The sequence below is a fragment of the Rhododendron vialii genome, chromosome 12a (assembly GCF_030253575.1).
Source record: "Rhododendron vialii isolate Sample 1 chromosome 12a, ASM3025357v1".
Lineage (NCBI taxonomy): Eukaryota > Viridiplantae > Streptophyta > Magnoliopsida > Ericales > Ericaceae > Rhododendron > Rhododendron vialii.
The window spans coordinates 29,023,103-29,051,018 of NC_080568.1; the positions used below are offsets into that span (position 1 = coordinate 29,023,103).

At 38.7% G+C, this 27,916-nt stretch overlaps 1 protein-coding gene across 1 annotated transcript; it reads left to right on the top strand.

The window, feature by feature from the left end:
* The first annotated feature begins 19,890 nt into the window (after window positions 1-19,890).
* LOC131310664 (uncharacterized) lies at window positions 19,891-26,373 on the top strand. The gene is made up of 6 exons (XM_058337818.1): window positions 19,891-20,444; window positions 21,370-21,483; window positions 22,460-22,540; window positions 24,281-24,453; window positions 24,579-24,675; window positions 25,730-26,373. The coding sequence occupies exons 1-6, from the start codon at window positions 20,151-20,153 to the stop codon at window positions 25,838-25,840; spliced, it is 870 nt and encodes a 289-aa protein (XP_058193801.1). The 5' UTR covers window positions 19,891-20,150; the 3' UTR covers window positions 25,841-26,373.
* Window positions 26,374-27,916: the final 1,543 nt, after the last annotated feature.

Sequence of the window (27,916 nt, forward strand, 5' to 3'; positions counted from 1 at the left end):
TATTGAAGTTTGAAGGTGGTTTGGAGCCTAAAGGTTGAAGATGGATGTTGTATGGTGACTGGATATCAGTGGGGGGTATATGGAAGTGGGCTTCTTTCCTTTCTCTTTCAATGGAAGAAGAAAAAGCAAGAAGAGAGGAGAGGGGAGCTTTTACTTCTTGATGATGCTAACCCCTTGCAAATGATTGCAAGGGGGGTATTTATAGGGGAGAGAGACTGAGATCAGTCTGGTGCTAAGGCCTGTTTGGCTGGCTTAGGTCAAGAAGAGAGCCTTCCCATGCATTAAATGCATGGGACTAGTTGATGGGGGGTGTAGGAGAGAGGGGGAGCGGGCCTGGCCGATATAATCATCAGGGGCTACTGTGGCCGACGTTAGGGTGGCACAAAAGTCCCGCCCAAGTGGCTGAATAAAGTTGATTTGACTGGGTTTGACTGGCGTGCGCCACTATTAACTGGCGTGCGCCAGTAAAAGTTGGGCCACTGGTCGATGACTGACACGTGGCAGATAACTGGCGTATGCCTCCAGGACACTGGCGTAAGCCAGTTTGGTTTTGCTGGGGCTGTTTGGCTCTGGTTTGAAGGGTTTGACATGGGTTTGAAAGAGGATTGGGACGCTCAAAGTTCAAACACACCTTCGTCCTTAGACTGTTTTCGACCATTAATCATCATTGGGGGGATAAAAGATCGACAAATAACGTTATCTGGACAGTCCAGAATGGGGTGTCTACAGCTTACGCCAATACTGTGCTGGCGTGCGCTGGTTTTCTGCCACGTGTCAGTCATCGGTCAACTTTTACCGTTGACCAGACTTAAACTGGCGTACGCCAGTAGATGACTGGCGTACGCCAGTCAAACTTCCGATCAAACTTGTGTTTTTAAGCATGCAGAAGCCATGGGTAGGGGTCTACAGCACTTGGGAACCTTCCAATCCATTGAAAAAGCATTCTCCGCCGAGGGACATTTCTTACACCTATCCCATCACCTTTGTCCTCTCATCCAATGAGAAGGAAGGCTTAAGGGCTAAGGCTCTAGTCCCTTTGACTGGCCTTAACCCCTTTCCCCCTATATATACCCTCTCCATTAGTCTTTCAAAAGGGTTGGTTCTCCAAGTTTCAAGCTCCAAGTCTATTTCTTTCTCTTTTCTTGGTTTTCTTGCTTGCTCTTCTTTCATCCATTGAAAGAGCAAATAAGAGACCCCTCCATACACTTCTTACAGTCAAACATCCACACAACCATCCTCCAAGCATCATCCAATCAATCCATTCATTCAAAACTCAAACATTCCATCAAGCTCTAAGCAAAAGGTATACCACTTGGGTATATTTCTCTGTTCTAATCCCTGAGGGGAGCTGACAGGGTCAAGGCTGGTAATCAATACCAGTCCTGGCCTTAAAGCTGTCAAGGTTTCAAAAATAAAAAAATCGTTTCTGACTAGAATCGGCGTTCGCCGGTCATAAGTCCGCGTACGCTGGTCCGTGGCAGTACGTACAGTTTTAAATTTGATCTGTATGGAACTGGCGTACTCCAGTTCTGAGCCCTCCGGAACTGGCGTACTCCAGTTGTGAAATGGGGTCCAGATCTTTGTTTTATGCTTTATTTTCTGTCTATTCATCACCTTATTGCATGCTAAAAACTAGTTTATTGCTTTCTGTATTTAGAACTGTTTAGTTGTAGCATTCAATATTTGTTCATATCTGTTTTAGAAAGCCTCTGGGATGCTTTCTGGTCATGTTCCAGAGCTCAGATGATACAAAGCCAAGCATTGGGTAAGGGGTGTAACTGGCGTACGGTCTCATACGACTGGTGTACGGCAGTTATGCCAAGATCCAATGGCTGGCCCTTGCATCTTAGCTTAGTCTTGGCCTCTTTTATGTTCTCACACTGTTTATGGGGTGTTCCGTTTATTTTCATGGCTTAAAGCCATTTCATCTGTCTGTAATTATATAACCGCTGATATATTGACTACGTGGTTTGTCCTGGGTGTGCGCTGGTTCATTCCAGAGACCAAAGGGTTGCAAACAAAGACTGTGAGTTCATGGTAAGTGGAGTACGCCAGTGATGAGGTGGCGTGCGCAGGTTGCGTTAATATGCAGTGGCCTGGCCGGTGCATACTGGTGCGATACCTGCTCACATCCCTTCAGAGCAGCATACTCCACCTTACTCAAACTGCTCTCGGTGCTTGTTCTCAATCTATGTTTATTATTGCAAGCAAATCATCCATAAACATTTTATCACATAATTGCAACTTGTTACAGTTTTAATCCCCATTAACTGTCCCCCCTCCCTAACTGGCTAAAAATGATTAATGAGAGAAAAATGCAAATATTTTACAAAATGCAAACATTTTACGAAATGCCTGAGTAGAGACCGATCTCCGGATCAGGCGAGAGGGGTGCCATAAAACCCGTCCCCTCTCGTAACCTGGTTCTCGAACCTCAGATATCGAAGGTGACGACGGACCAGTCTACGCCTTTTTGAAAAATCAAACAAACGTAACAAACGTTTTCGAGTTCGGTTCCTTGGGTGTTTCACCGCTAAAATCCTAGTGGCGACTCTGAATCGAGGCGTTTCGCCGCGCTTTTTCAAAGAGGGTCGCACCCGATCTTTTAAAGAACAAATTGAAAATTTTGGGGCGTGTGCCCACACATAGTACAATATAATTTAACAAAATCGTTCACAATGACACATCCACCTTCATTATCCAAACTAACGTTGGTGTCCATGATTTTCTGAGTTTACCCTACATGACTTGTCATAGACCGTGTCTCCATTTTTCATTTACCAAATTAACATTTTCAAAATTATTTTTACACACCCAACCTTGGTTCTACCGCTCCGAGTTCTTGAGTATCCCACAATGGTTTTGTTGGTTCAGGTTCCCATGTGGGTTTTCAAAAATCATTAAACCAATTGCATTAGCTCCTCTCCGCAGATAACCAAATCACAATTCATCCTTCGGTTTCGCTGCTCCGGGTTTCCGAGTATACCACAATGGTTCCGCCGCTCCGGATTCCCATTGAGTTTTCGAAAATAGTTTACACACGCACTCCTCACAATGGGCTACCAAGTCTAGCCACATTGCAGTTGCAAAACATTTCTCTTTTGCAAATCACATCATTCCATTAACCACACCCTAGGTGTCATGTTTCTACTTTCTCGATTTCTATGTCTCGTTTTCATGCAACGACTCCGCAGTAGGACTTTTCACATACGTAATCATAAATCATTCATTGTAATCTTGAAATTAAACTAGCAAGATCATCCAACTCTATATTACTAATCATGCTCAAATCACCACTTAAAGCATAATGACACATGTACGGACGCCTTTGGAGTGAAAATCACTTATGCTTTATTACACAACAAGTAATACAAATAATTTATGTATACATGCTCATAATCATCCTAAAGATTAAAATACGAATACTTCTAATCAAACGTTAAATTCCTATTTTTCAAAATCCGTTCTTTCTTCCTTTGTGGAAAGTTTAAAACAACATATATTTATTGAAGTAAAGGTTGATTATTCATCATGTTCATATATCCTTTAGCAAAATAAGTATAATAGCTATCTTTATTCATGCTTTTCAAATTATACAAACAATATACAAACTCCGATTATACTTAGAGTAGAGAGTAGAAATATTCTACCGTTCTTGGTGGTAAGGCAGCTACGGAAAAATAAGTCGGCTATCGGACAGAGTGACTTCCTACGGTAAGCTTCCGGTTAGTTTCGAAAGAGAAAGGTTTCTCTCGAAACTAGATCTTGACTATATTACTAAACTTTTTGGATCGAAAGAGTGGTCGAATGGTGGATTAGTGGCGGCCTAGGATGAGTTTTTTGAAGAACTCAAGAACAAGGCAAGAACAAAGTAAGAACACAAGATTTCTAGAGAGAGAAGTTGAAGGATGGAAAGCGTGAGTTGAATGGTAAGTGAGAGGTCTTATTTAAAGCAAAAATCTTGGCTTCCATTGGCAAGACTAACTTCTATTATCTAAGGGATAAAATTTTCCTTAGCAATTATTGTCCAATGGGTAAAGGGGCAATTATGATAGGTATGGCCTTGAAGTAACAAATCATGAAGGATTTTTGGTCTTGTCTTGTCCTAGGGTGGCTTGCTTGCAAGAAAGAACAAAATAAAGTATAGAAATGGGTTGTCATGTTGCACTTAGGTTGAGTGTGAGAGTGGCAAAAAAGTTTAGCTTGTGTAAGTGTATCAAAACACAATCACACACTTCACTCCCCCCTCTCTCTCTCTCTCTCTCTCTCTTGTACTATGTATATAAATATGCCTATGTATATATATATAAGTACACTTTAAGTACCAAATAGTCCTAATAGGTCTAGCCACTAGGTCTAGGAAAAGAGTAAGGGTTATGGGCTTTCAAGTGACAACTCAATGAAAAGAAAATAGGTTTACTTCTTTTGGAAGCAATATGATAGGATTTGGTTTTGAGTTGTCTAGTCAAATCTTGGTGTACTTCTTGGATATTTTTTTTTTGGCAAGACTTATTTCTATTACCCAAATGATAAAATTTTTTCTAGTAATTATTACCCAAAGGTTTAAGATCGAGGAAATAATGAGAAAGAATATTCTTGGAAGAAATATCCTTTTGAAAGTGACCTTTCAAGAGAGAGAAAAAGTAAAGTTAGGTTTGCTTCTATTGGAAGCAATATGATAGCTTTCTTTGGTCCATGCTTTGTCTTGTCAAATCTATCTATTCATTGGCAATTTCCAATGTTTATTATCCAAGGGATAAAAAATTCTCTAACAATTATTATTCAATGGATAAAGAAATAAAGAAGATAGGTATGGGCTTGAATGACTAGTCATGGGGTTTAATGATTACCTCTAAAGGTCTAATGGTTCAATTAGGGTTGAGAGGGGTTCACAAGGCTCAAAGATGGTCAAAAAGGTCCATCTAGGGTTAGAAAATCGTAACTAGGTGAATTGGTAGTTCAGTTCCTCCAACTAATCAGTTGAAAACTAATTCTACTTGCCATGTAGGATTTCTGGTCAAGAAATATAATCTTAAGGGTTTAAATCTAATTATGACGTATTAATAGAAATTAAAAGAAATTTTAAAAGCAAATCCAAGTAATTCAAATATTTAACGAAATTTTTATTTACCGAAAAGCAGGATCGTTACAAAGGCCCTTTATGACTCCAACAATGTTTCCTATGATTGGGGGTGGAGGAGGAAGCAGATTCTTCCAAGTATCGATCCATTGGTTAAAATGTCCGGCCGCAGCAAGTTCTTTCAAATATTGTTTGAACGGTTGGCATTGGGTGCTGTAGTGACCACGCTCTTTATGGTACATGCACATTCCGGCGCCACTTCCTGACTTGCCCAAGAAACCCATTGGCCAAACGAAGAACGGCATCCTACCGATGATGCTCAAAAGCTTGTAAATGGGCTTGGTGAATGTAGTTCATTCGGCCACGTACTCGTTTGGCCTTGGCTCTCGCTTTGCTTATTGCCAAGGTTGTTGCTGTTGAGGATATGCGGGGGCCGATTTTTGTAATTTGGCTTATTAGTTCCCAAGCTCGTGCTGCCCTGGCCACCTTGCCCTTGGCGAACGTTGACCACCTGCTTTTTGGCAGTAGTCGAGGCTTTGGGAGGTTCCGAGGCTTTCGGAACATTGCGCTCGGCCACAGCTTTTTTGTGTATGCAATCTTTCTCAATGATAACCATGAGCTCCCCCATGGTCTTTGGAGGGTTTCGGGAGAGATCCCAGAATATAGCAAAGGTAGGATCTAATCCATTCATAAAGGACTCAGCGGCGACACTTTGATCACAGTCGGGAATGAGGTTATAGACCTCCCAGTAATGCTCGGTATACAACCGAAGGGTCTCTCCCGTCGTTCTTCTCATGTTGACCAGCATGGACAGCGTCTTCGGCTGGACATTGCTCGTTACAAAGTGCTTCATGAACTCTAACTCCAATTCATTGAAGCTCTTAATGGATTGGGGTTTTAGTTGATTGTACCATAACATGATCGGCTCACTCAGCGTAAGAGGGAATATCTTGCACATGAGCACGTCAGTAAAGTTATGAGGCTCATCGTTTGTTGAAATCGGAAAATGAACACTGATGTGCTTAATTTCTATGCAAGTTTTGGCATACTTTTACTCTTAATTTTATGTTAGTTTGTGTTTAATTGTCTTATTTATTAAAGTTTTTATTTACTTTTATTTATTTTTGTTTAGGAATAAAAACATTGAAGGCTTGATGGAAATTGAGGAGGAAACCTTTCTTTTTGAATGAACAAAGATTCCCATCAAAAGAATAGGAAACATTCGATCCTTTCTCGAATTTCCTGAAGTTCCCTTTCGTAATCGGAGCATATCTTTGGCTAGAGAAATTCAATAAGGGCGATCTTGGTGTCTATAGAAAGCTAAGAGAGAATCCTACAACTTTTGTGTTGAAGACTTTCCAAAAATCAAAGAATAATATGGTGAAAATTGGGGATCAAGTCAAATGACGAAAATTGCCTAATTGAGAATCTTGTTTTGGGAAACAAATAGAGGTGTTTATAAGGAAGATAGAAGAGAAGTTGGGGCACTACCAGAGCTTGGAGAAAAGAGTTTTTTTCACCATTGGAGAAGAATTAGAAGTTTGGAAAAAGGAAGAAAAAGACAAAGGCCGAATTGGAGTTTGTCGACAGTTTCCTTCTAAACTCTTCACCTTCTTTTCGTACAATTTTCATTATGAATAGCAGAAATATTATGGACCGTTTTGATTCTATTATGAACTAATATCTATTGCTAAGGCTACAATGTAGCCTCTCCATGACAATTCCGAATCCTATTTTTATGTGATCATAATTTTATCAGTCCTTTTGAGTTTACATCATTGTGTTTAGTGCTCTCAGTTATTTGGCCAACATTTGAGTGATGTATTGTGCATGCTAATTTGAGAGATGATGCATGCAGTTTAGCTTCGTATGATGTATGCCATGATTGAACGAAAGACAGGAATGTGCCAACGTGATTTGTGCAGCTTATATAAGAAATATTGTTAATCTTAATGGGCTCAAATGCTCTTAAATTCGCATAGACATATCACGGATTATTGTATGTTGGGTAGTTCTAATTCTACTCAAGAGAGGGTCTTAGAAAAGTTTGAATTTCTCGCTGTCAAATAGGACTATAATTGACTGATCGCATGGTTAGGAATTGGGACTGGATTGGTTAGGTGAGTCGGATGCCTTAGTATTTTTCTTCCTAAGTGAAAGCTTATTCGTTTTAAGTGTTCAGTCAAATCTTCTGTTGTTGAATTACTTTTAGTTGTTTTTATTTTTCAAATTCAAAATCCATCACTTTTATTGATTCCAAATAATTCAGAACTAGAACAATTTCAATAGTTAATAGGTAAGTAGTCCTCGTGAGTTCGACATCTTTCTTTATCACTATATTACTTGTTATGATTTCGTGCACTTGCGAATTTTCACAACAAACACGACGGCATCCTCCTTCGCTTCATAACGCTTGAGCTTAGGCATTATAAATCGGTCCGGTGGCCGCTCCTGCTGGATGGCATCTACGAAGGACAAAGCCTTGGCCTTTCTGAGCTTCGAATCATCAATGGGCACTAGGTCAGGTGGAGCGGCAAACGACGGAACATCCAAGCGAGGCTCGGGAACTGCCCTTCGCTCTCGGTGATGGAGCCATGGCCGCTCAAGCCATTCCCGATGCTACTGACTGCCACCTCCAGATGGTTCTGGGGCCTCGCTTCTTGAACCCCTTGGACGAGCTTGCCGAAGCTCGGCCTTTTCATCTACAGGCTGATACACGGTCGACAAGCTTGTGAACTGATCATACAAGATGATTGTGTTGTTGTGATCTGAGTGTCCATCCCTGCTTAACATTCGATGGTGGCCACGGGACCCTACTGAGTGTCCATCAGGCTGACGCGGAGAAACCGGCCTTAACCATCCTGAATGTTTTGGATGAGCACTCGTATGCATGCGCCAAGGAGAGTTATTTAGATCCGTGGGCCACTTTCCCTCCGACTGTCCCAAGTGCCGTCGTGCGACATGATGTGTACATCCAAAGGCACTTGTCCTGTTTGTGCCGGCCGTAGAGCTCGTAGCGAAAGACCTAGAGCTCTCGGCATGGATGACGCTCGCTAGTCGAGGACGAGAGTTTGTTGGTCTGACTCTTGGAGCATGTTCAAGCCGCTCAAAAATGGTTCGAAGCTCGAAAACCGTCGGGTCAATTGTTGGTGCTGGGCGTGACTTCTTGCTTTGTTTGTGTGCATTCTTCAGACGGCTTGGTTCACAAGATGGCCATGGAAAGGTGTAGCGACCACGCCGCGGTCCCGATTTTCAAGCCGTTGTTGGAGTAAAGCTATCACCGTCGCTTGGGGCTTTTGTTCCACCAAGGCAATGTTGAGTTCAGTGCGAGGGAATGAGAGTTGGCGAGAAACTGGAAGAATGGTCCTCGTGGCTTGGATGGGTTCGGGAGTGAGTGATCTACCCAGCCAAACCGCAGGTAAAGCTCTCCGGCTTTGGCGGTGGAAGATGCTCAATCATATCTTGAGGTGAGAAAGAAGGAAGGAGAAGATAAGGTTGAATTCAATTCCACCGTGTGTTAGGGAAAATTGTTTCTTTCTTCCCCAGCAGAGTCGCCAATTGTGGGGGGCTGAATCAAACTTGAACCTTCTTGAATCTTACTTCCCGTTGTTGAACCTTGGTGGGATGATGTAGTGGCTCGTGTACCTGCAAACCGGAGGGGGGTGTTCCTCTAGGAAGAATCTCCGATGAACAAGTCAGTAAGTGGATGAGGAGGAGGAAGTTTTAGTAAGAAAATATGCTAGGAGGAAGAAGAGTGTAGTAGATGAGTTTTTCAGACCCTTGCCCTAGAAGGGGTATTCTTCAATTTATAGGCAAAGGTGTAGAGTGTTGAACAAGTCGGCAGTGCCTTGCATGCGCATTGCTATGCTCAGGTGACGTCACGTGTTAGAGGCATTTAATGAACGCCGCCCTTCGAGGATTGTACAGTCGCATTAGTCAATGTCAAAGATGTCACATCAGGTAGAAACGTCAAATCAATTATTAGATAGGGCACCACGCCTATCATCGGAAGCTTCCAGAACGTTCCTCAACAACCACATCCGAGCGCTATCCCCGAGTGGAATTATAATCGAATGACTTCTGTCCCACCGAGCATAAGTAGCGTCCCCCAAGTAATAAAAGGTAAGTCGAGCGAGAGGACTTCACCGAGCGATAGAAGTACTTACCGAACAAAGCGAGAACCCAATTGTTCGAACACATAACTGAGGCTCAGCCAAGTGCCTTGGGCTCGCTCTTCGTTCGAGAAACACGTGATGTGGAGTGTCAAGACGCAACCTGACTTATAAACAAACTGAGATAACTGAATGGTGGGTTCACATTGTCACCCCTTCGAACTCTTTAAACCTTCGGATATTTCAGCTCACTACAAATACTCCAAGATTGTTGAGCACGCGAGCTGCATTGGAGGTCACCCGTACTACTGACACATTGTATCTCTCGCAATGCCGATATGCTACTGATCTATTGTCTAAGTTTAATATGGCATCCTGCAAGCCTTGCTCCACCCAGCTTCTTGCCCACTCTAGGCTCTCTCGACTTGATATTTTGGAGGACCCCACTCTTTATCGTAGCATGGTTGGTGGTCTTCAGTATCTTACTCTTTTTCGACTAGATATCGCCTTCACCGTCAATCAAGTTTGCCAATTCCTGCAAACTCCCAGAACTTTTTATCTTCAAGCGATTAAGAGAATTTACCACTATGTCAATGGCACCATTGAACATGGTCTCTTTTTTTAGATGCAGATTGGGCAGGATGCCCTGATGATCGACGCTCCATAACAGGCACTTATATTTTTCTTGGTCCTAATCTCCTCACATGAACCGCAAAGAAACAATCCACCGTCTCACGGTCTAGCGTGAAAGCTGAATACCACGCCCTTGCTACCACCACTTCTGAACTCCAATGGTTCCTTACCTTTTCGTGAACTTGGGATTCCATTTCACTCCTTGCCGCGTATTTTCTGTGACAACATTTTAGCTCTTCACATGGCCGCTAATCCCGTATTTCATGCCTGGACCCTTCATATAGAAATAGACTATCATTTTATACGGGAGTTCCTCCCTCGAGGAGCATTGCAGCTTCAGTATGTTCCTTCTAATAATCAGCTGGCTGACATATTCACCAAAGGGCTCACTCGCACACAATTTGGATGTCTTGCCATCAAGCTCAACCTGCACTCTATTCTGTCTCGCTTGAGGGGGTGTGAAGGAAGCAAATCATGATCCCATGACTTAGTCATTCCAATTACTAATATATTCAATCAATCCCATGATTGGTTGCCTAATTAGTGTAACTTGTTTCTATAAGAGACCTAGTCTCTGTTTTTGATTTCTTTGTAATTAGCTATTGTAATCCTTATATAAACTGAACAATATATAATCTACCTAATCAAGGAGGTTTTCATTCTTCTTCTCCTAATTATCGTTCATGGTATCAGAGCAAGAACAATCACCCATGGACAAGACTCCTTGCTCCTCTTCTTCTTCTCCACCTCTCCCAATCTCCTTTAATATTTCTCATCTCTTCAACATTCCTATGGATAGAAATAACTATCTGTGTTGGAGATCCCAATTTGAGGATGTGCTAGAACTACATGATCTTAAAGAAGTTATTTCCAGCAAAGAAACTCGAAGATGGCTCTATCAATCCAGCCTACTCTAAGGGCAAACTTGTTCTTAGTTGGATCAAAGCTACTTCCTCCCCTGCGATTCAAACTTTGTTGATCTCTTGTTCCACAACTTCCAAAGCATGGACCGTCCTCAACAAAAGACTCTCTCCTTTGTCTAAGGTCCATATTCGTACACTTCGTGATCAAGTTCACACACTCAAAAAGGATATGGACAAATTTGTTGGTGATTTTCTATTGCACACCAAGTCACTTGCTGACTCTCTTGCCACTGCGGGATCACCTATCTCAGACAATGAACTCATTGACTACATAATTGATGCTCTTGGCCTTGAATATAAGGACTTTATCACTTCTCTTAATCATCATCCCACAACTTCCTTTGATGAGTTCAATGATCTTTTTCTTCAAGAAGAACACCTTCTTAAAAGGATGACTGCTTTCTCTCTCTACTGGAACTGCATTTGCTACCAATCGTGTCCCCTAAAATCAGCAGCCCTCTACTAATAAACAATATCAAAATATCAATCACAATAACCACCACCACCACAACAGAGGTCGTGTTGGGTGTCATGGAAGTGGCCGGAGAGGCCAATATTATTCTGATAATCGAGGAGGCCTTTATTCTTCAAATAACCGAGGTTCAACTTCTCATAGGCTCCATGTACCGGATAATCGCCCCCCTCTTCTTCCAACAGCTCCGGGGCTATGTATTTAGCCACGAAGATAAAGGCAAATGCAGCACAACAATTAGACAGAGGGAGTGGAAGTATAGGGGGTGAACGGTGTGGTTTTGGAGTGATTGGGCGGCGATCTCAGTTGCCCCCGTCAAGCAGAAGGCTACAACTAGCGTAGAAAAAGTGAGGTTGTTCTGCTGTTGAGCATTTGGTAGCGGTAACGGTTGTTGAATTGGTATTGCCAAATCCGGGGGCTGGATGGGAGGATTTGGAGGAGTTGGAGTCGGAGGCTACCTCTGCATGAAGAACTGTGCCAATCGGGGCATGGTTTCCGTTTCAAACAAGCGAGAAAGTATATATTTAGGCCTCATTCTTTTGTCATTAACTTAAACTTAAAATGAGAATTTTGTCTTTATTTAAATTTTTTTCACATTTGTTAATTTTGCGTCAAACTTTTGTTGACTATTGATTTGTCTTGACGAGAGGAATCGGAAAAGTAAAATTTCTTTACTTTTACCTAAGTATTTTGAGAAATAATCACTTTTGATTATTTCTCAAAATACTTGGGTAAAAGTGAAATTTTTTTACTTTTCACGAATCAATCACTCATAAAAATTTGGCGCAAAACTTACAAATGCGAAGAAAATTTAAATAAAAATAAAATTCACATTTTAAGTTTAATTTTAAGTTAAGGCCAAAAGAATGAGGCCTTATGGGTAATATGAGAATCACGGTTGATGTAACTCTGATGTCATGGAGGTGCAATTGTTGACTGTATTTTGCAGCATTTGCCTTCCTTTTCTTTGATCATGCATTTGCGTTCCTAGATGGACCCTTGTCAATCCCCTCGTCTTTAGGCAGCTCTTCCCTTTTTATCAAACATTTATTTCTATCTACTTTTTTACACCCTTAAATACGCATTTACATACTTATCATTGTCAGCCCATTAGGCTGATTTTAGAATTTTCCATTTATCAATACCCCTTGTCTTCCCGTGAGAAAATTTTGTGGGGTATTTTTAGTCAGCTTCGCCGATGCCTTCCTAGAAACTCCCGGTGCGAATTTTCAAGAACGATTACAAGCACTGAGGATCTGGTTTTCTAAAATGAGCCCTTCTATGGCGACCGATGGTACACAGATTGGCAAGCGGGGTCCACTCCGGATTTTGCATGGATAATTCAATCCGTTAATAATCTTTCGAGCGGTGCTTGATCCGATATGTAATCTGAATGGAAGATTGAAAGATTGGATCCGGTAATCGAAAAATTTAATAGATTAGATCAATAACTTACACATATCTGATTGAGCTAATTTTCTTTTAGTTTTTCTTTCTTTCCACTTCTTCCCTTTATTTTTATTTTTGATCTGCCTTCTTCCCTTTATTCATAACGTTAAATTTCTCAGACATTTTTCAGTTTTTCAAGGGCACTTACTTCTGTTAGAAATCAAGACATTGGGCCTCAATACATATTCGCCTCTTTGTAAAATTATGACCAACTCAGATGACAATGATAACGAGGGCAGTTTTTTTTTGGTCAAGTCAAATCTTATAAAGCTCAAATCAACCAAGAATAAAAGGACCAAGTCCAAATCCAACTTTTACAAACAAGAAAGCTAAAAGAACCCAAAATCCTATACATCCCCAAAATAACGAGGAGTCGAGGACAGTTATTAATTCATAAGAGTAAAATTGATAGCTCTCATATTAGTCTTGCAAATTAAAGTTTTAATTACTATCAGTACGTCTACCAGCATTTTACTTCTGAAGAATAATAAACCTCAGCTGATAGAGATGCTAAAAAAATTTCAAAGTTATGAATTGACTAGCTCAGTTGGTCATTCTTGTAGATTGGGAAATCTTGTTGTGCAAGGCACCCTGTAGAGTGCATATGAGCCATCAATCTTGACAATGAATGGTTGAAATATAATTTTTAATTATGACCGGTAAGAATTATTTATTACCGGTCATAATTGATTTTTGATCTAAATTATTGATTGATGAGATCAACAGCTGTGCGCTGCACTACAACCCCAATAGGACACTCCGCCCTAGTTATATGTTTCATTGAGTGAGACTTATAGTATGTGCGGATCAAAAAAAAAAAAGACTTATAGTATGTGATTGCAGGTTTATATTCCATTTGATGTACGTAATTCAGGTAATTGGATCATTTGCATTCCTCTGCTGCTTGTAATAAAAGAAAAAGATTAATCTCTTGTAAGTTATGTATACCGATTTAAGTTCAATAGTTTCCATAGTTAATCGTTATAGTATGAAGGAGTAGGGCTGTAAATGAACTGAGCCATTCGCGAATTGTTCGAGGCTCGGTTCGGTAAGAGCTCGTTCGATTCGATTCGTCTGCTAAATGAACTGAACTTGAACCTCAATTCTAGGCTCGTTTCGTAAATGAACCGAACCTGAGCCTAACGGTATTCAGCTCGGTTAGATTCGCGAACCTAGCTATACTTAAATTTAATTAATAATTCAATAGAGGCCTATTTGTAAATGTAAAAAATTTTAAGGTTGTATATATAATTCAATACTTATTTTTCTCTCAAATTCTATACGATCAATGAGAGAGTTTGGGTTCGCTTGAGTTTAATGAGTTGAGCCGAATCAAACATGAGTCTTGACGAGCTCAATTCGAGCTTAGATTCGGTTCGGCTCGATTCATTTGAGTTTAACGAGCCAAACTCGAGTCAAGATGTTCAAGTTCGAATCGAACCCGAGCCGAATCTGATCCGAACCCGAGCCAGACTAGTATTTTAACGAACCCAACCGAGCCGAACCCGAGCCTTGAAAAATTTTAACGAGCCGAACTCGAGCCGAGTTGTTCAGGCTCGGGTTCGGCTCGAATCGAACTCAAGCCGAACCCGAGCAGAACTCATATCTTAACGAACCCGAGCCGAACTTAACAGGGTTCGGCTCAATTCGGTTCGTTTACCTTCAATAAAATCTATTTATTCTAGGGATCCAAAAATGGCGTAATGCACTCTGCATTACAGCGGTGTGGTGAGATAACATAATGTGGAGTAATTAGCAGTTAAAATAAATAGAAATTTACTTGGACATCCGTTTTAGCTGTGTGAGAAGACTATCAGGAAACGCATTTCTCTCCGGAAAGTCCTTTTTGTTCATCGGTCCGGCTAACCGGTGCTCTATTGCACTGTTTAAGCATTTACTGCAGTAAGGTAGCTGTCCAGCTTGTAGTACTTTTTATCTTTGACAAGACCGATTCCAGTTTGTCGCCTACTCCCAGATGACAATTCTCTCTCTCTCTCTATAAGAAGAGTTTGCGGCACGCAAAGCGATAATGAAACGTTAATATTCTCTGATTCGCTCTCGTCATCAGTTCTTTTTCTTTTCTAAACAGAGATGATATAGGTACATATTTCACATTTGTACTAGCGCGCACATATTCTTTTTAGACCTGTTTTGAGTTTCAAAAAATGATCGAAATCGGTCATTTTACAGTCTTTAAAAAAATAAGCTCAAATTCGGTATCGATTAGGATGTTTAAGAAATATTTAATTTTTTTCCAAAATTCAAGCCAGATTTTACGCTCATTTTATTTAAAATACTTATTTTGGACCTGTTTTGGGTTTCAAAAAAATTATCAGAACCGTTCAAATTTTTTTTAAAATTCAACATGGGCCCAAAAAAATTTGTGCGCACTTGTACTTGCAAATTTTATATCTGTTACCTTTATCCTTTCTGCTTCCCAAAACTCTCTATACAAAGTTTACCCCCACGCACTCCACTCGCTGTTGTGCCAAAACAGAAAACTCATTTCCCGTGGTCCCTGCTTGGTGCCCAATAAATGGGCATGATGATTGATGATTTTGTGAAGTCTGATTTCGGATCTCAAAAAAATGATTCAATCTTAATTTTTTTATGGGTTCTTGTAAAAAAATATCCCAATCCCTTATATGTAAGGATTTTTTCAAAATTTGTAAGCTATTTTAAGAACAACTTGTGGTTTGAATAATTTTTTGGGACCCGAAAATGGGCCCCACAAAATCATCAAATCGATAATCTAAAATTGAATGTTTGGTCGCATAGATTAACGATTTATGCCGATAAATAAATAGATGAACGATTTATTGATGATTTTGTGAGGCCCATTCAAATTCTAAACAAAATCTTACAGATATCGGATTGACATAATTTTTTATAAGAAGTCATAAAAAAAATATTTTAAATTGATATTTCAGTAGAGCGATGGAATCAAGCCGTGAGTGTAGACTTTTTGAACCCAAAAAGTTGATATTTTCGTAGAAAATAAGGAAGTGTTTCCGGTAGCAAAAAATTTGTAGATTTTTATCTGTGATTGAAAAATTGTTGGGTGTTTCCAGTAGAGAATAAGTTGTTGAGGAATGTCAAGTCGTTTCCGATAGTGAATAAGTTGTTGATGAGTTTTTAAGTAGAGTTACTGTAACAAATTTTTTTTTATTAACAATTGTTTTGTTCGTGAAATCAGAATGGTAAAATACTGAAACTTTTTTATTAGTAAAAATAATATAGCAAATGCGTTAAATTTTTAATATTTTTTTGTTAGCGAAAACACTCCCTAAACATAAAATCAGAAATTGAGCCGTTCATATACACTTTAAAGATATTTTCTTTGTCCCTAATACTCATTGTTTTTCATTGATAATATGGGTGTGATTTGACATATAGGGGTCATTTGGATGCATCCATGAGAGGAGGGATTAGCTTTCACCCCTTCATAAGACCTGTGGCCCAGGCTTTACCCCCGTTTGGAAACAAAAAACAAAGGGGTTTTCAAGAAGATCGGTTCTTGGCCAAGACCGGAGGAAGGGGGCATCGGAGGTCTTATATTCGGATAGGGTCTGAGGTCTCCATAAGTTATACCCCCCAATCCCCTCGAAATCTGACGATTTTACCCTTCTTTATCCCCTTTCCCTCACCCCCAATCTTTCATTTCTGTTGCCCACTTTATCACACACATGCACAGCCAGATTGGGGAAAATGGAAAATAGGGGGGGGGGGGGCGTACAGTGACGACGGCGAGGAGCCGCTGACGATCGACGGCGATCTGGGACGACAGCTACTGCTGCTGCGCTTCTTCTTCTTCTTTTCTTCTTCTTCCGTCGTTCTCTGACTTACCCCCCTCTCTCTCTCTCTCTCTCTCTCTACAACAGTAACAACGAGATAATAAAAAGGACTGGAAAAATTATTTAGTGCATGTGTGCCCATGCAACCCCACCCATCCACTATGCTTAAAAAAACGAAATTATTACTTACCTTTGATCCAAAATAAACGAAATTATAAAATAAAACACTTTTAAAAAAATTATAATTTTTGATACTTATTATATTGATTAAATTATAAGTAAAATAAATTATTGCGGCTTAAATTGTGATAGAATAATTAAATTTGTAATTATATATAAAACGTAATACATAATTAATTTAGGGACTGTACAAGGGCAAAAAGGTCATTTGACAATTTTTTACATCATTCACTCTTCCTTATACCCCTATTAATCCTTCATTCAAACAAAATATTATTTAATCCCCCTTCTCTAGTACCTCATCCAAACAATCTACGGAGTATTATTTAATCTCCTTCCATAAATATCACATCAATGTGGGCCCTCTTTTATTAACTAATACCCCTACTATCTTATCTCTCTTATTAACTAATACCCTCAATTCTTTACCCGCATCCAAACAAGCCGATAAGCCCTTGTTTATATGTATTGGGTAACGAGAACTACTGGCCTATAGTTTTTCAAAAGAAAGCCAACTTATATTTTTTATTTTTTTTGTTGATCAGCCAAAAGAAGAAGAAAGCCAACTTGGTGTAAACGTTTCTCCTTGATTAAATTTTCCTTTTCTGGATTATTGATTCGTTTCGATGAGAGGAATCAAAAAAGTAAAAAATTATGACTTTACCCAAATGGTTTTGAAAATATCCAAGAAAAAGTCCAAAAGTGGCCTATGTTTTTAAACTTTTTGCACTTTTCCAAAAGAATTTAGGGAAAATAATAGTATTTTTTTATTCTTTCGATCCTGTCGTCAAAACAAATTAATTATTGAAAAATTTTGGCACAAAATCTCAAAAATAAATTGAACAAAGACAAAACCAAAAAAACGCAAAAAAGTGACTTTCTTTTGGGGAAACTGGCCCTGAGATTCCAAACTTTGGATTTCTAGTTTTCAGAATGATTTCTAAATTAAAACATAATTCAGCTCTAAACACCTTTTGAGTGGGCTGCACCACTGCGCTACAGTGCATCCTCAGCACGAATATCCACCACCAAACAGACCAATTCGCGGCGACTACCACAAACACTTGTGTATACACAAATTCCAAACTCACTCATACACAACTTCTCTCACATTACGTGTGGACTTTGTGTATAATGTACGTACGTGCAAGTGTTTGTGGTACTAGACGGACGCGGGGGCTCTGCTGCCCACCATGGGCAGCAACCCCAACCCACACTCACACACGGCACCGTTTTATATAGGAAAAAAAAACAAACTCTTTCACTTGCAATTTTATGAAGCAGAAACGTGATTATGAGAGCCCTAGAGTTAAAATTTAATTATGTCTCTTTAGAATAATATGATCAGAATAATAAGATCTTCACGTCAATTCAAACGGATTGAAAATTGGAGCACTTAATTTTTTAATCATATTTTTTAATATATAAACGGCTTAAAAAATTAAGTGTGCCACTTTTTAATTCGTTTGAACAAGTACGAAAATCTTATTATTCTAATCATATTATTCTAAAGAGATATAATTAACTTTTGTCTATAAGACTCTCATAATCACGTTTCTGATCTACAGGATCCTAAATAAAGAGCAGATACTTAATTATGAGAGTCCTAGAGACAAAAATTAATTATGATGCTTTAGAATAATATGATTAGTATAATAAGATATTCGTACTTGTTCAAACGAATTAAAAAGTGGCACACTTAATTTTTTAGACCGTTTATATATTAAAAAATATGATTAAAAAATTAAGTGCTCCAATTTTCAATCCGTTTGAATTGACGTGAAGATCTTATTATTCTGATCATATTATTCTAAAGAGACATAATTAAATTTTAACTGTAGGGCTCTCATAATCACGTTTCTGCTCCATAAGATTGCAAGCGGAAGAGTTTGTTTTTTTTCCTATATAAAACGGTGCCGGTGCCGTGTGTGAGTGTGAGTTGGGGCTGCTGCCGTGTGTGAGTGTGGGTTGGGGTTGCTGCCCATGGTGGGCAGCAGAGCCCCGCGTCCGTACTAGACTCGTTGTTTTCAATCCCATTTGAAGACTTCATCTTGTAATCCAGTTCATGTCGGGACCTTCAAGCCAATCATGATCATCCATCCAAACTCTTTCATTGTATAAGAGCCTTTGAGTTTGAGTACAGCATAGATGAGAAAATTATTTTGTACCAGTATGATTTAAGGCCAAAGTTTCCCGATTAGGCCGGTAGAGAAACTCGGCCTAACTCACATTAGCCTTGAAAACAGTCGACAACGAAGAAAATATATGATTAAATCTACAAAATATTTTTAAGCTTTAATATTCGTTAAAGAAAAACGAAAGGTTGTGTGGATTTTTTTCCCAGTAAACATTCGCAGATGGCTTGAGTGAGCTTTTATTTGAGTCGTTCTTAATTTGAACAACTCAACAGTCAGCTTGACAACACATATACAATATGAAAAACTAAAGTTTCTTTCTCTCAGGCTTGCGATCATCTTCTTAATGAAAATTTGTTTCAGATCGATTCAAATTATAAACAATTTTCAACATATTTTTAGGGTCCGTTGAGACTTTCAAATGTAAACACAACCAAACAACTTGAGTTGATTTAGCCCAAGCTTTTTTGTTTTGTTTTTTTTTTATAAATGTGACTTTTAGTTTTGAATGAAAAGACATTTTTATTAAAACACGCGGCTTCAGGGTTTTAGACAATTTACTCCCAACCTAAGAGTCTAGGCTTCAAACGAAATTTTATTATAGACGGAAGGTTCCGATGTAGGAGACTAGAGACTACAATTGAGAAGACTAATAACGATATTAATATATAATTTACACGTATACTACCGACATGTTCTTATCCTATGTTTTACTGTATCCGTATCGTAATCCGTATCATATCATATATATATCTTGTATCTTTTTTATTGAATAAAAATAAAAAGAGATTATATCCTACCGTATCTATATATATAGTGTATCTGTATTTCATGGATAACTTCACAGTTCTACTCCTTCCGTCCCATTTTATTTGTTTTTTTTTGATGTTCATGTTAGTTTTTAATCGCATATATATTTCAATATGAATTTTAAAAAATATGCAATATAAATCTTATTTTTAATTAAAAGTCTATAGTACAAAATTTTTAAAGTTATCAATCTTAAAAAACGATACGAATAACAAACATTGGAAATAAAATAAAATAAAATGGAACGGATGGAGTACACCGGAGTATGAACCAAAACCAACCGCGTGTTTCCCCACCCTCCACAAACAACTCCGGATCTTCCCCATGTGTGGCCCGAAACGGAGAACCCAAATTGGCCAATCACCATAATTATCCACTCCCCAGGTCATCATACTACCCCATCCCCCAAAATAACGACAACGGACGAAAATCGTTACCAAATCCTCTCTGCCTTTGTTCGAATTCCCTTGTTTTTCGCTCCCTGATACTACCACTTGGAGGAAAAAACCGAAAAAATTTCCCCCAAAAAAGAAAGTGGAAGAAAATCCCGAGTTAGATTCAGATGAACTCGTTGAATATGAAGATGTTAACTGGTTTCAATCCGGGCACGACGACGACGACGACTAGGTCGTGGCCGGGTCGACTCGGGGATTTCGAGGCTGCTACGAGGAGGCAGTGGTTGAATTGCGGGAATCGCGCCCGGACATTGAGAATCACCGCTTGTGCTTCTATTAGCAGCGGCGGAGGAGGGAGTGGTGGGGTGGAAAGTCAGAGAGAGAGTGAGAGTTCGTTTCTGTCTCGGAGCCAGACTTACGCTCTGTTGAAACAGAAAATGGAAGTTGCTGCCAAATCTGAGGTAAATTTTATAGCATACTAGTTGTCCGGGCGCACGATGCGAGCGCAAATCTTATTATGCAAAAGAGGAAAATCTTCAATTTCGATTAATCTCTAAAGAAAGTTTTTATTTTATTTTTAGGCGGTTAAAGAGTTAGAAGGGGTAGTTTAGGGGATAAAAATGCGAGTTGGCCTCAAACTCACCGTTCACACCATGAAAAAGTGTGTTCCTTTTGTAATTGATATCGGCAGTAACAGATAATAGATATTTTCTTTGGTGAGTGTTGGTGTAGAAGAGGTGTTGGATAATTTAGGTTTTCTAGAGCATGCATTTTGATTCTGATGATGTACAATCTGATATGTGAAGTTATCTACTGGAGGAGGAAATCGAATTCAAATGTTTGGAGTAGTTCAGTAATTCATGTAGGAAATATCTATTCAAGAAGTTTATTTGAATAGTTTATCGGGGTCGGTCGGGTGTTGATAATGTCAAAACTGTTTTTGTTAATGCTAGTTTTGTAGTGAGTAAAAGACTTGTACCATGTGCAGGGCACAAGGCTGAAGGCTGATGTATTAAAATTCTGGATTGACAAAAATAAGATGGGATTATAATTTCCCATACATTGAGCCTCAAATTTAAGATTTAGATTATCCTGAAGAAGGATGTGAATAGGATTCTTACGTAGTTTGGGTTCATATTTAAGATTTAGTTGGATGGACGATAAGGGTTCATTTCCCTCCTCCGTTCAGTTTAAAAGGTGTAGTAAATGTGGAGATCCGTAATCACACAGTCATTGCTCTCGAGATCCCTGCAATCCAAACTAAGCCTATATTGTCTTTTGCATCGGTTTGTGTATAATTGTATGTGTAGATTGGGGTCTTTTTATGCAGTTCCACTCTTAAATTTAGGATTGATTATGATACTCTAGGTTTTGATTTGATTGTAGGACTACAAAGAGGCAGCTAGACTTCGTGATTCACTGAGATTATTTGAGGAAGAAGAACCTATTTTGCGGCTTCGTAGATTAATTAAGGAGGCAGTTGCTAATGAGAGGTTTGAGGTACCATATGCTGATTCCTTAATTGGCATTTTTCTGGAAAGTACAATAAATGCTTGTTATGTTACTAGAAATTATATTATTGTGGGAATTCATTTTTAATGATGTCTTATTGTGATCGGTAAGGTCTTGTCTTATATGGAACGTAGAAAAGATTTCATCGCGTGTTTGCCTCAGTCTTAGATAATTGATTTGGGTTTAAGTGACGCTCAGAATTTATGTTCAATAGGCTGTGTAATGCGCAGTGCATAGTATTTTTTGTGATTGATCCTCCATCATTTCTTTTTTTACTGAACTGTCATTTCCTCAGGCGGGGTAAGTTGGGTGTCTGCACAATTAATTGTTGTATGCCAAAAGTCTTGGTTATACTTTAACTTTTATGCTCTAAGCCTCTAATGTGTGTACTATTTTCTTTGTGAGTTTCGAACAAGCAGAACGAATGTTCATAAAGTCCATTATGTAGGCGTTTTTGGTCATTGTAATGAAAGGGTGCTTCAAGCCGATGGAAAAAAATAAAGTAAAATGAAAGGGTGCTTCAATCTAGGTTATCCTACTACAGGCTGCTGAACTACTGCGCAAACCTTGATGTTTTCATTCAATCACATGTTCTCCTAGTCCTCATTTTTTTTTTTAAATTTTTCTTTAGCTCGAGTCGCTTTGATAAGTTCCTGGTTATTTTTTCTGTCTTTAAGACATGCCTTTTTTCCAATAATATTCATATCAAAAGGATCTGGACATAACAGAGTTGCATAAAGGGCCAATTCTTTTGTACTTTTGTGATCAATGACAATATTTATGTGTCATCATTCTATGTATCTCCACTAATCAATACAGCTGAGCATGCAACTGGATGTTAACTCTTAACTGCAATGGGATTATGAACTATGCTACATTTTTTGAGTTTCAGAAAATATCTAGCCAGCATTGCATCTTTGTTTTTATTTTTTAAACTTTTTGTTTCTTCTTCATCTCCTTCCAGGATGCAGCCAGGTACCGTGATGAACTGAAGGATATTGCCCCGCACTCTCTCTTGAAATGTTCAAGTGACGCGACGACATTGGTGGGTAAACCATCGGATTTCTCGTGCTAATAAGTTCTTAGCTTTTACTTTTGCTTTCCGCGTCTCAGATGATTCTGTCTTTTCCTTGGGTTTTACTTTTGCTAAATAAAAAGGTACTTGCTCAAATGTTGACAAGTTGTTTCATAACGGCACAACAGGCTTTGAAGAGATAAAGATAAGATGTGTTTTAAGAAACGGCATTAGATGTTTCTTCATGCTCTATATACTGTAGATTTTAAATTATTTGTATGTTTGCCAATTTTCATCTTTTAATTCATCTATGATAGAGGTTCATAGAATCTCTACTGGGGTATATGTTTACTGAACTTCTTGATGAAAAAACCTGTTAATAAAATGACTTTAGCTTCGATGAGAATGTCGAGATGGAGAATTGATATTACCAAAGCAAAGATAAAATAAGAAATAAATCAATGGGGAAGGAGTTAGGGGCGGACTGATCATGTACATTGTAGGTTTATTATTTACCTATAAAAAGTGTCTTGATAGATGTGGTAGATGGATAGTTGAAGAAGTATAGGAGGCAAAGGTTTAGGAGGTAACAAAAGACATGACTATGGGTAGCCACAGTGGAAGGATATTGTCAGTAGGGCCGGACCAATACATTGAGAGATGTTCTTGTTATAGATTGATTCATTTAATGATCTTCACATATTTTGGCACAACAGCTGTTACATCATTTTCTGAGGACTCTGGGAGTCTTAAGTATTACTAATATTATGGGTCAATTTTTGGTTGTCACTTCTATGCATCTTAACGAACTGCATCATTTATATATTTGGATATCTGACCAAAGTTTTTGGAGTTTTAGTTGTGTTTACCTATTGGAGCAAATCGGTTGGTCGTTGTTACCATTCCTCAACCTACACATAATGTCCTCGGGTTTGGATTTAGCATTTTCTCCTTGGACAATAAATCATTAACACTATCTCAAGTCTCAACCAGTACGATAGTCTTCTTAGTAGTGAAAAAGAAGTGGTAAAACTAATGCATCATTAGTTTATATGTAAAGTAAACTGGAAGAATCTATTTTTATATATTCTGGCTCTGTACCACAAAAAGGACTGATTTGGTATTTATTGGGATTTGTCCCACATCGGTTAAATATTTCCTCCAAAACTAGTATATGAGCTTGGGCAGCCTCTCCACTCTTTGCCAATTGGTTTGGAGTTGGATGCTTTAACATGGTATCAAAGCTAGAGTTTCGGAGGCTTTTCCCCTTTGTTTGTGCCATAGTTGCACTTTATTTCATTGTGATTCGTGTGTTCCGAATCCTTTGTTGACCTCTCCACGTGCGAGTCAGGGGTCGCACGTGCGGGGGAGTATTGGGATTTGTCCCACATCGGTTAAATATCTCCTCCAAAACTAGTATATGAGCTTGGGCAGCCTCTCCACTCTTTGCCAATTGGTTTGGAGTTGGATGCTTTAACAGTATTCAACTGTGATAGCTTCTTCAAAGACTATAATTCAGCTTACACTCTTCCACTAGATTTCACACTTGCTAAATTCGACAAATCATTATTTTTCATCACATCTGGAGCTTAAAGTGACAAGGTTTTTTTATTTTTTTGATCCGCGACAAGGTTTACTCCGTTGCTTTTGTGGTTCGTCCAAGTAGTATTTTAGACTTGAAGTGCACTTTTAGTTTCTCCTCGGAGTTAACAAAGCTTGCTGAAAATAATTCGACCATTGATATTTCAAGTTAAATTTGAAAATTTTCAGGGAGTCAGGGTTCAAGTTAGGAGCGTGTACATTGAAGGCCGAAGCCAGCCATCAAAAGGCCAATACTTTTTTGCATATAGAATAAGAATTATAAATAACTCAGATCGTCCTGTTCAACTTCTCAGAAGACACTGGATTATTACTGATGCAAATGGGAAGACTGAAAATGTTTGGTGAGTTATGAGTTATTATTATAACTATTTTTGCATTTTCGAATGTTGATCCCTGAAGTTTTTTTTCTCCTTTTTTGGGAGTGGGATACAAATGCCTGAGTGATTCAGCTGCTTCTTCATTGCAGGGGAATTGGCGTTATTGGCGAACAGCCGGTTATACTTCCCAATAATGGGTTTGAATATTCATCTGCATGCCCGTTAAGCACTCCAAGCGGGAGAATGGTAACTTTAATTTCTGCCTTCCCAGTTAAATTTTTGCTAGATCAAGTACTGAAAGAACATTTAAGTCTTGTAGATACCGTACTAGAGTGGTGATTTGGTACAATATTTTAGCAATGGGGAGCATGAGTTGGTAGTTGCATAACTTATGGCGATTTGCAAGATTCTACGTTACATGACTCGGGCATGATATTGGGTAGGAGTGTGTGTCCATCGGAACCATTTTGTTTTTACGTACAGTATGGAAGATTCGTTTTTATGTATTGATTGTGTTTTGTACGATAACTTGTGTTTACTAGGTGCCATGAATTGTTCATGCATGATATTAGAATTTTGATGCATAGTTCTGCATTACACTAGAGTGATAAATATGCTATTAGGCGAATGCCCAACTAAACTCTCAAACACGTATCCCATATCTTTAATAAGTGTATACTGTCCTGCACAGATACTTCTTACATTTCGAAGTGTGCATGTTACATAGATAGTACCTGTCTCATCTAGAAGGATGTTGATGGCATCAACTTATAGCACTTGAGCATTCAACTTTTCATGTGCCTGACCATATGTCCTTTTGGGTGGTTGATGCAATAGAATTTAGGGTGTTTGTGTCATTTTCGCGTCATCTAGTGGTAGGAGGGTCTTGAGTCTATAAATAGGGGTGTGAGTCTTTCATTTAGTAGTTTTTTGATGAATTAATATATTGATTATAGAGCTAGAGCTCTTTATCCCCTAGAATTAGGATTCTCTCTCTCTCTCTCCACCGATTTGGTTTGTATCAGTGGTCATTTGTTCTTTCACAATTTTCTCTCTCTTTCTTCCTTCAATACTTCTTATCGATGTTAAAATAATGAATTTGATACCTAGTCCATGGGGTCTAGTGGTTATGATGCGTCTTGCATCAAGGCAGGTTTAGTGCCAGAAAAATTCTTTCGCAAAAGATTATTCATGATTTTTCACACATGCATCTCCATGGCACAGAAATTAATAATTGCGATCGTATTCGTCTTGACATTACCGTTGGAGATATCGGTAACCTGGTTTGTTCCCTTGCCAGGAGGGTGACTTTGAGATGAAGCATATCGATAAAGTGGGCTTAAAGACATTCAACGTTGCTATTGCCCCATTTTCCCTTTCCACACTTGGAGATGGCACTGAGATTTTTTGAAATGTTAGCTGACAGGAGATGGAGGTAATGGCACTTTTTCATCTTCAACGCCTACTGGATTTCTGCAATATTTGCTGATTAGCTTCTGCAGAGTTGACAGGATCAACAGTTATAAATGTCCTTCCAAGTGTATAAATTGCTCTATTAACTTCAGGGGGCATGGGGTGAGGATTGGAGTACGGCCGTGTGTGGATCTTAGATTTGTGGAAGGGATTCGAAAAGGGAAGGGATTCAATGGTAGAAAACTGCCTTCTTTTTGCTTTCCTTTTCCTCTTCGCATCTCTCTTCAAAATTCAAGATCCACAAACAGCACGATTGTTTGTCAATTCTGCTATGGTGGTACATATAGCAAACATCGGAAGAGTTCATTACTCTTATAGATGAGTGTATAGAGCTTTTTACAGTTAATATTGAGACATTTTGTTTTTCTGCTTCGCGGTGATGGAACTCCAAGAGAGCCTGAGCCGGGGCATAATGTGGATTTCTGCGTTTCCAATTGTTTGAGATAGTACAAACTACTTGGTTTCTAGTAAGCAACTGTATGGCCGCAGTGTTGTTTGACAAAATAAAATGCAGGCACCTTTCTACGTAACCCACTGTCGCGATGAATGCTTAATTTTCAAATGATGGACGAATAACTAAACAAAAGGGGACTAAACATCAATAATACCCATTGTCTAGACGCAAATCCTACGCACGATAATGCATAGTATTGTTCGTTCCAACAAACTTTAGAAGGTACTCATCTGCAGCCTATATATGTCAGACCCCTCCAACAATTTATTTTTTTTCCACATAGTAAAATTTTGGCCCTTATTTCTTGACAACAAATATTTCAATATATGATTTAAAGTCAAAATTTGCCCCATTAACCAGGATTTCTGGTGTCCACCCGACGATTAGGTAGAGAAAAGCTTACCTAACCTACATTTCTCTGTATGTGAAATTTATGTCGACATAAAATGGCGAAAAAGAAATTTTACTAACCTTTGAAATTGTTACAAAGATTAATAAGATAAGGAGAAGTCCAATCTGAGACCCAAACCATTGATTGATAAGATGCCAACCAAAGCAACACCCAAAGGGAACAAAGCCTCAACACCTGAAGGCCTAAAAGCCTAGATAAAATAGTTAAAACAAAATAAAACAGTTAAAACAAATGAGACGTAGCCCAAACACCCAAGAGGCCTAAAAATCCAAATAACATGGGACAAGTCCAATCCGAGACCCAAACCCTTGGTTAGCAGATATACTATAGCTTAATAGCAGTAAATTCAAGTATCTAAGTTTTACTAAAAAGCTAATCTTAATCGACTTTCTTCCACCTATCTTATTTACCTATCTCAATGAATTTTAACAAGGTAAAATATAAGAACAAAAACTGCGGTGCGACGCACTGGCTAGCTAAATAATACTCCTAACAAGATAAAAATAAGTAATGAGACCTACACCAACAGCTATGTTAATGATTTACTGTATCATTTTGTTTTGATATCCAACCAAACTTATCAGATCCCGATTAATCATAAATTTCCATCACAGGACTCTCTTAACTGCACATATAATTTTGTGGCATTTCGTTAATCAGAAGAAGAAAATGCCGTCACCAAATGGAACACTAAACAGTACTTTTGTTACGAGTAGTTTAGGATTCCGCTTAGCAAATTTTCTTCCCAATTTCACATTCTCTTTTTGGATGTACGCACTCCTTTTCTTGGCTTTTAGGATCCTTTTGTTTGGATGTAAAATATTTTCTTGTATAAATTGTTTTACCTATTTTTCGGTATTTAGTTGTGTCAAAAATGAGGAAAATATTTTATATGAAAAACATTTTCTATCAATTGGATGAAAATGACTTACCCTTAAATTTTTCGTAAGTTATTTTTTGAAAGCCTTCTATTGCAATTCTCACTGCTCAGTTTTCTCGATCGTAAGTCCCGACCCACATTCAATTCCAATAATCTCAGATCTCTCCATCATTTAAGCTCCCTCTCTCTCTCTCTCTCTCTCTCTCTCTCCCTCTCTCTCTCTCTCTATATATATATATATATATATATATATATTATTTTGTTGATT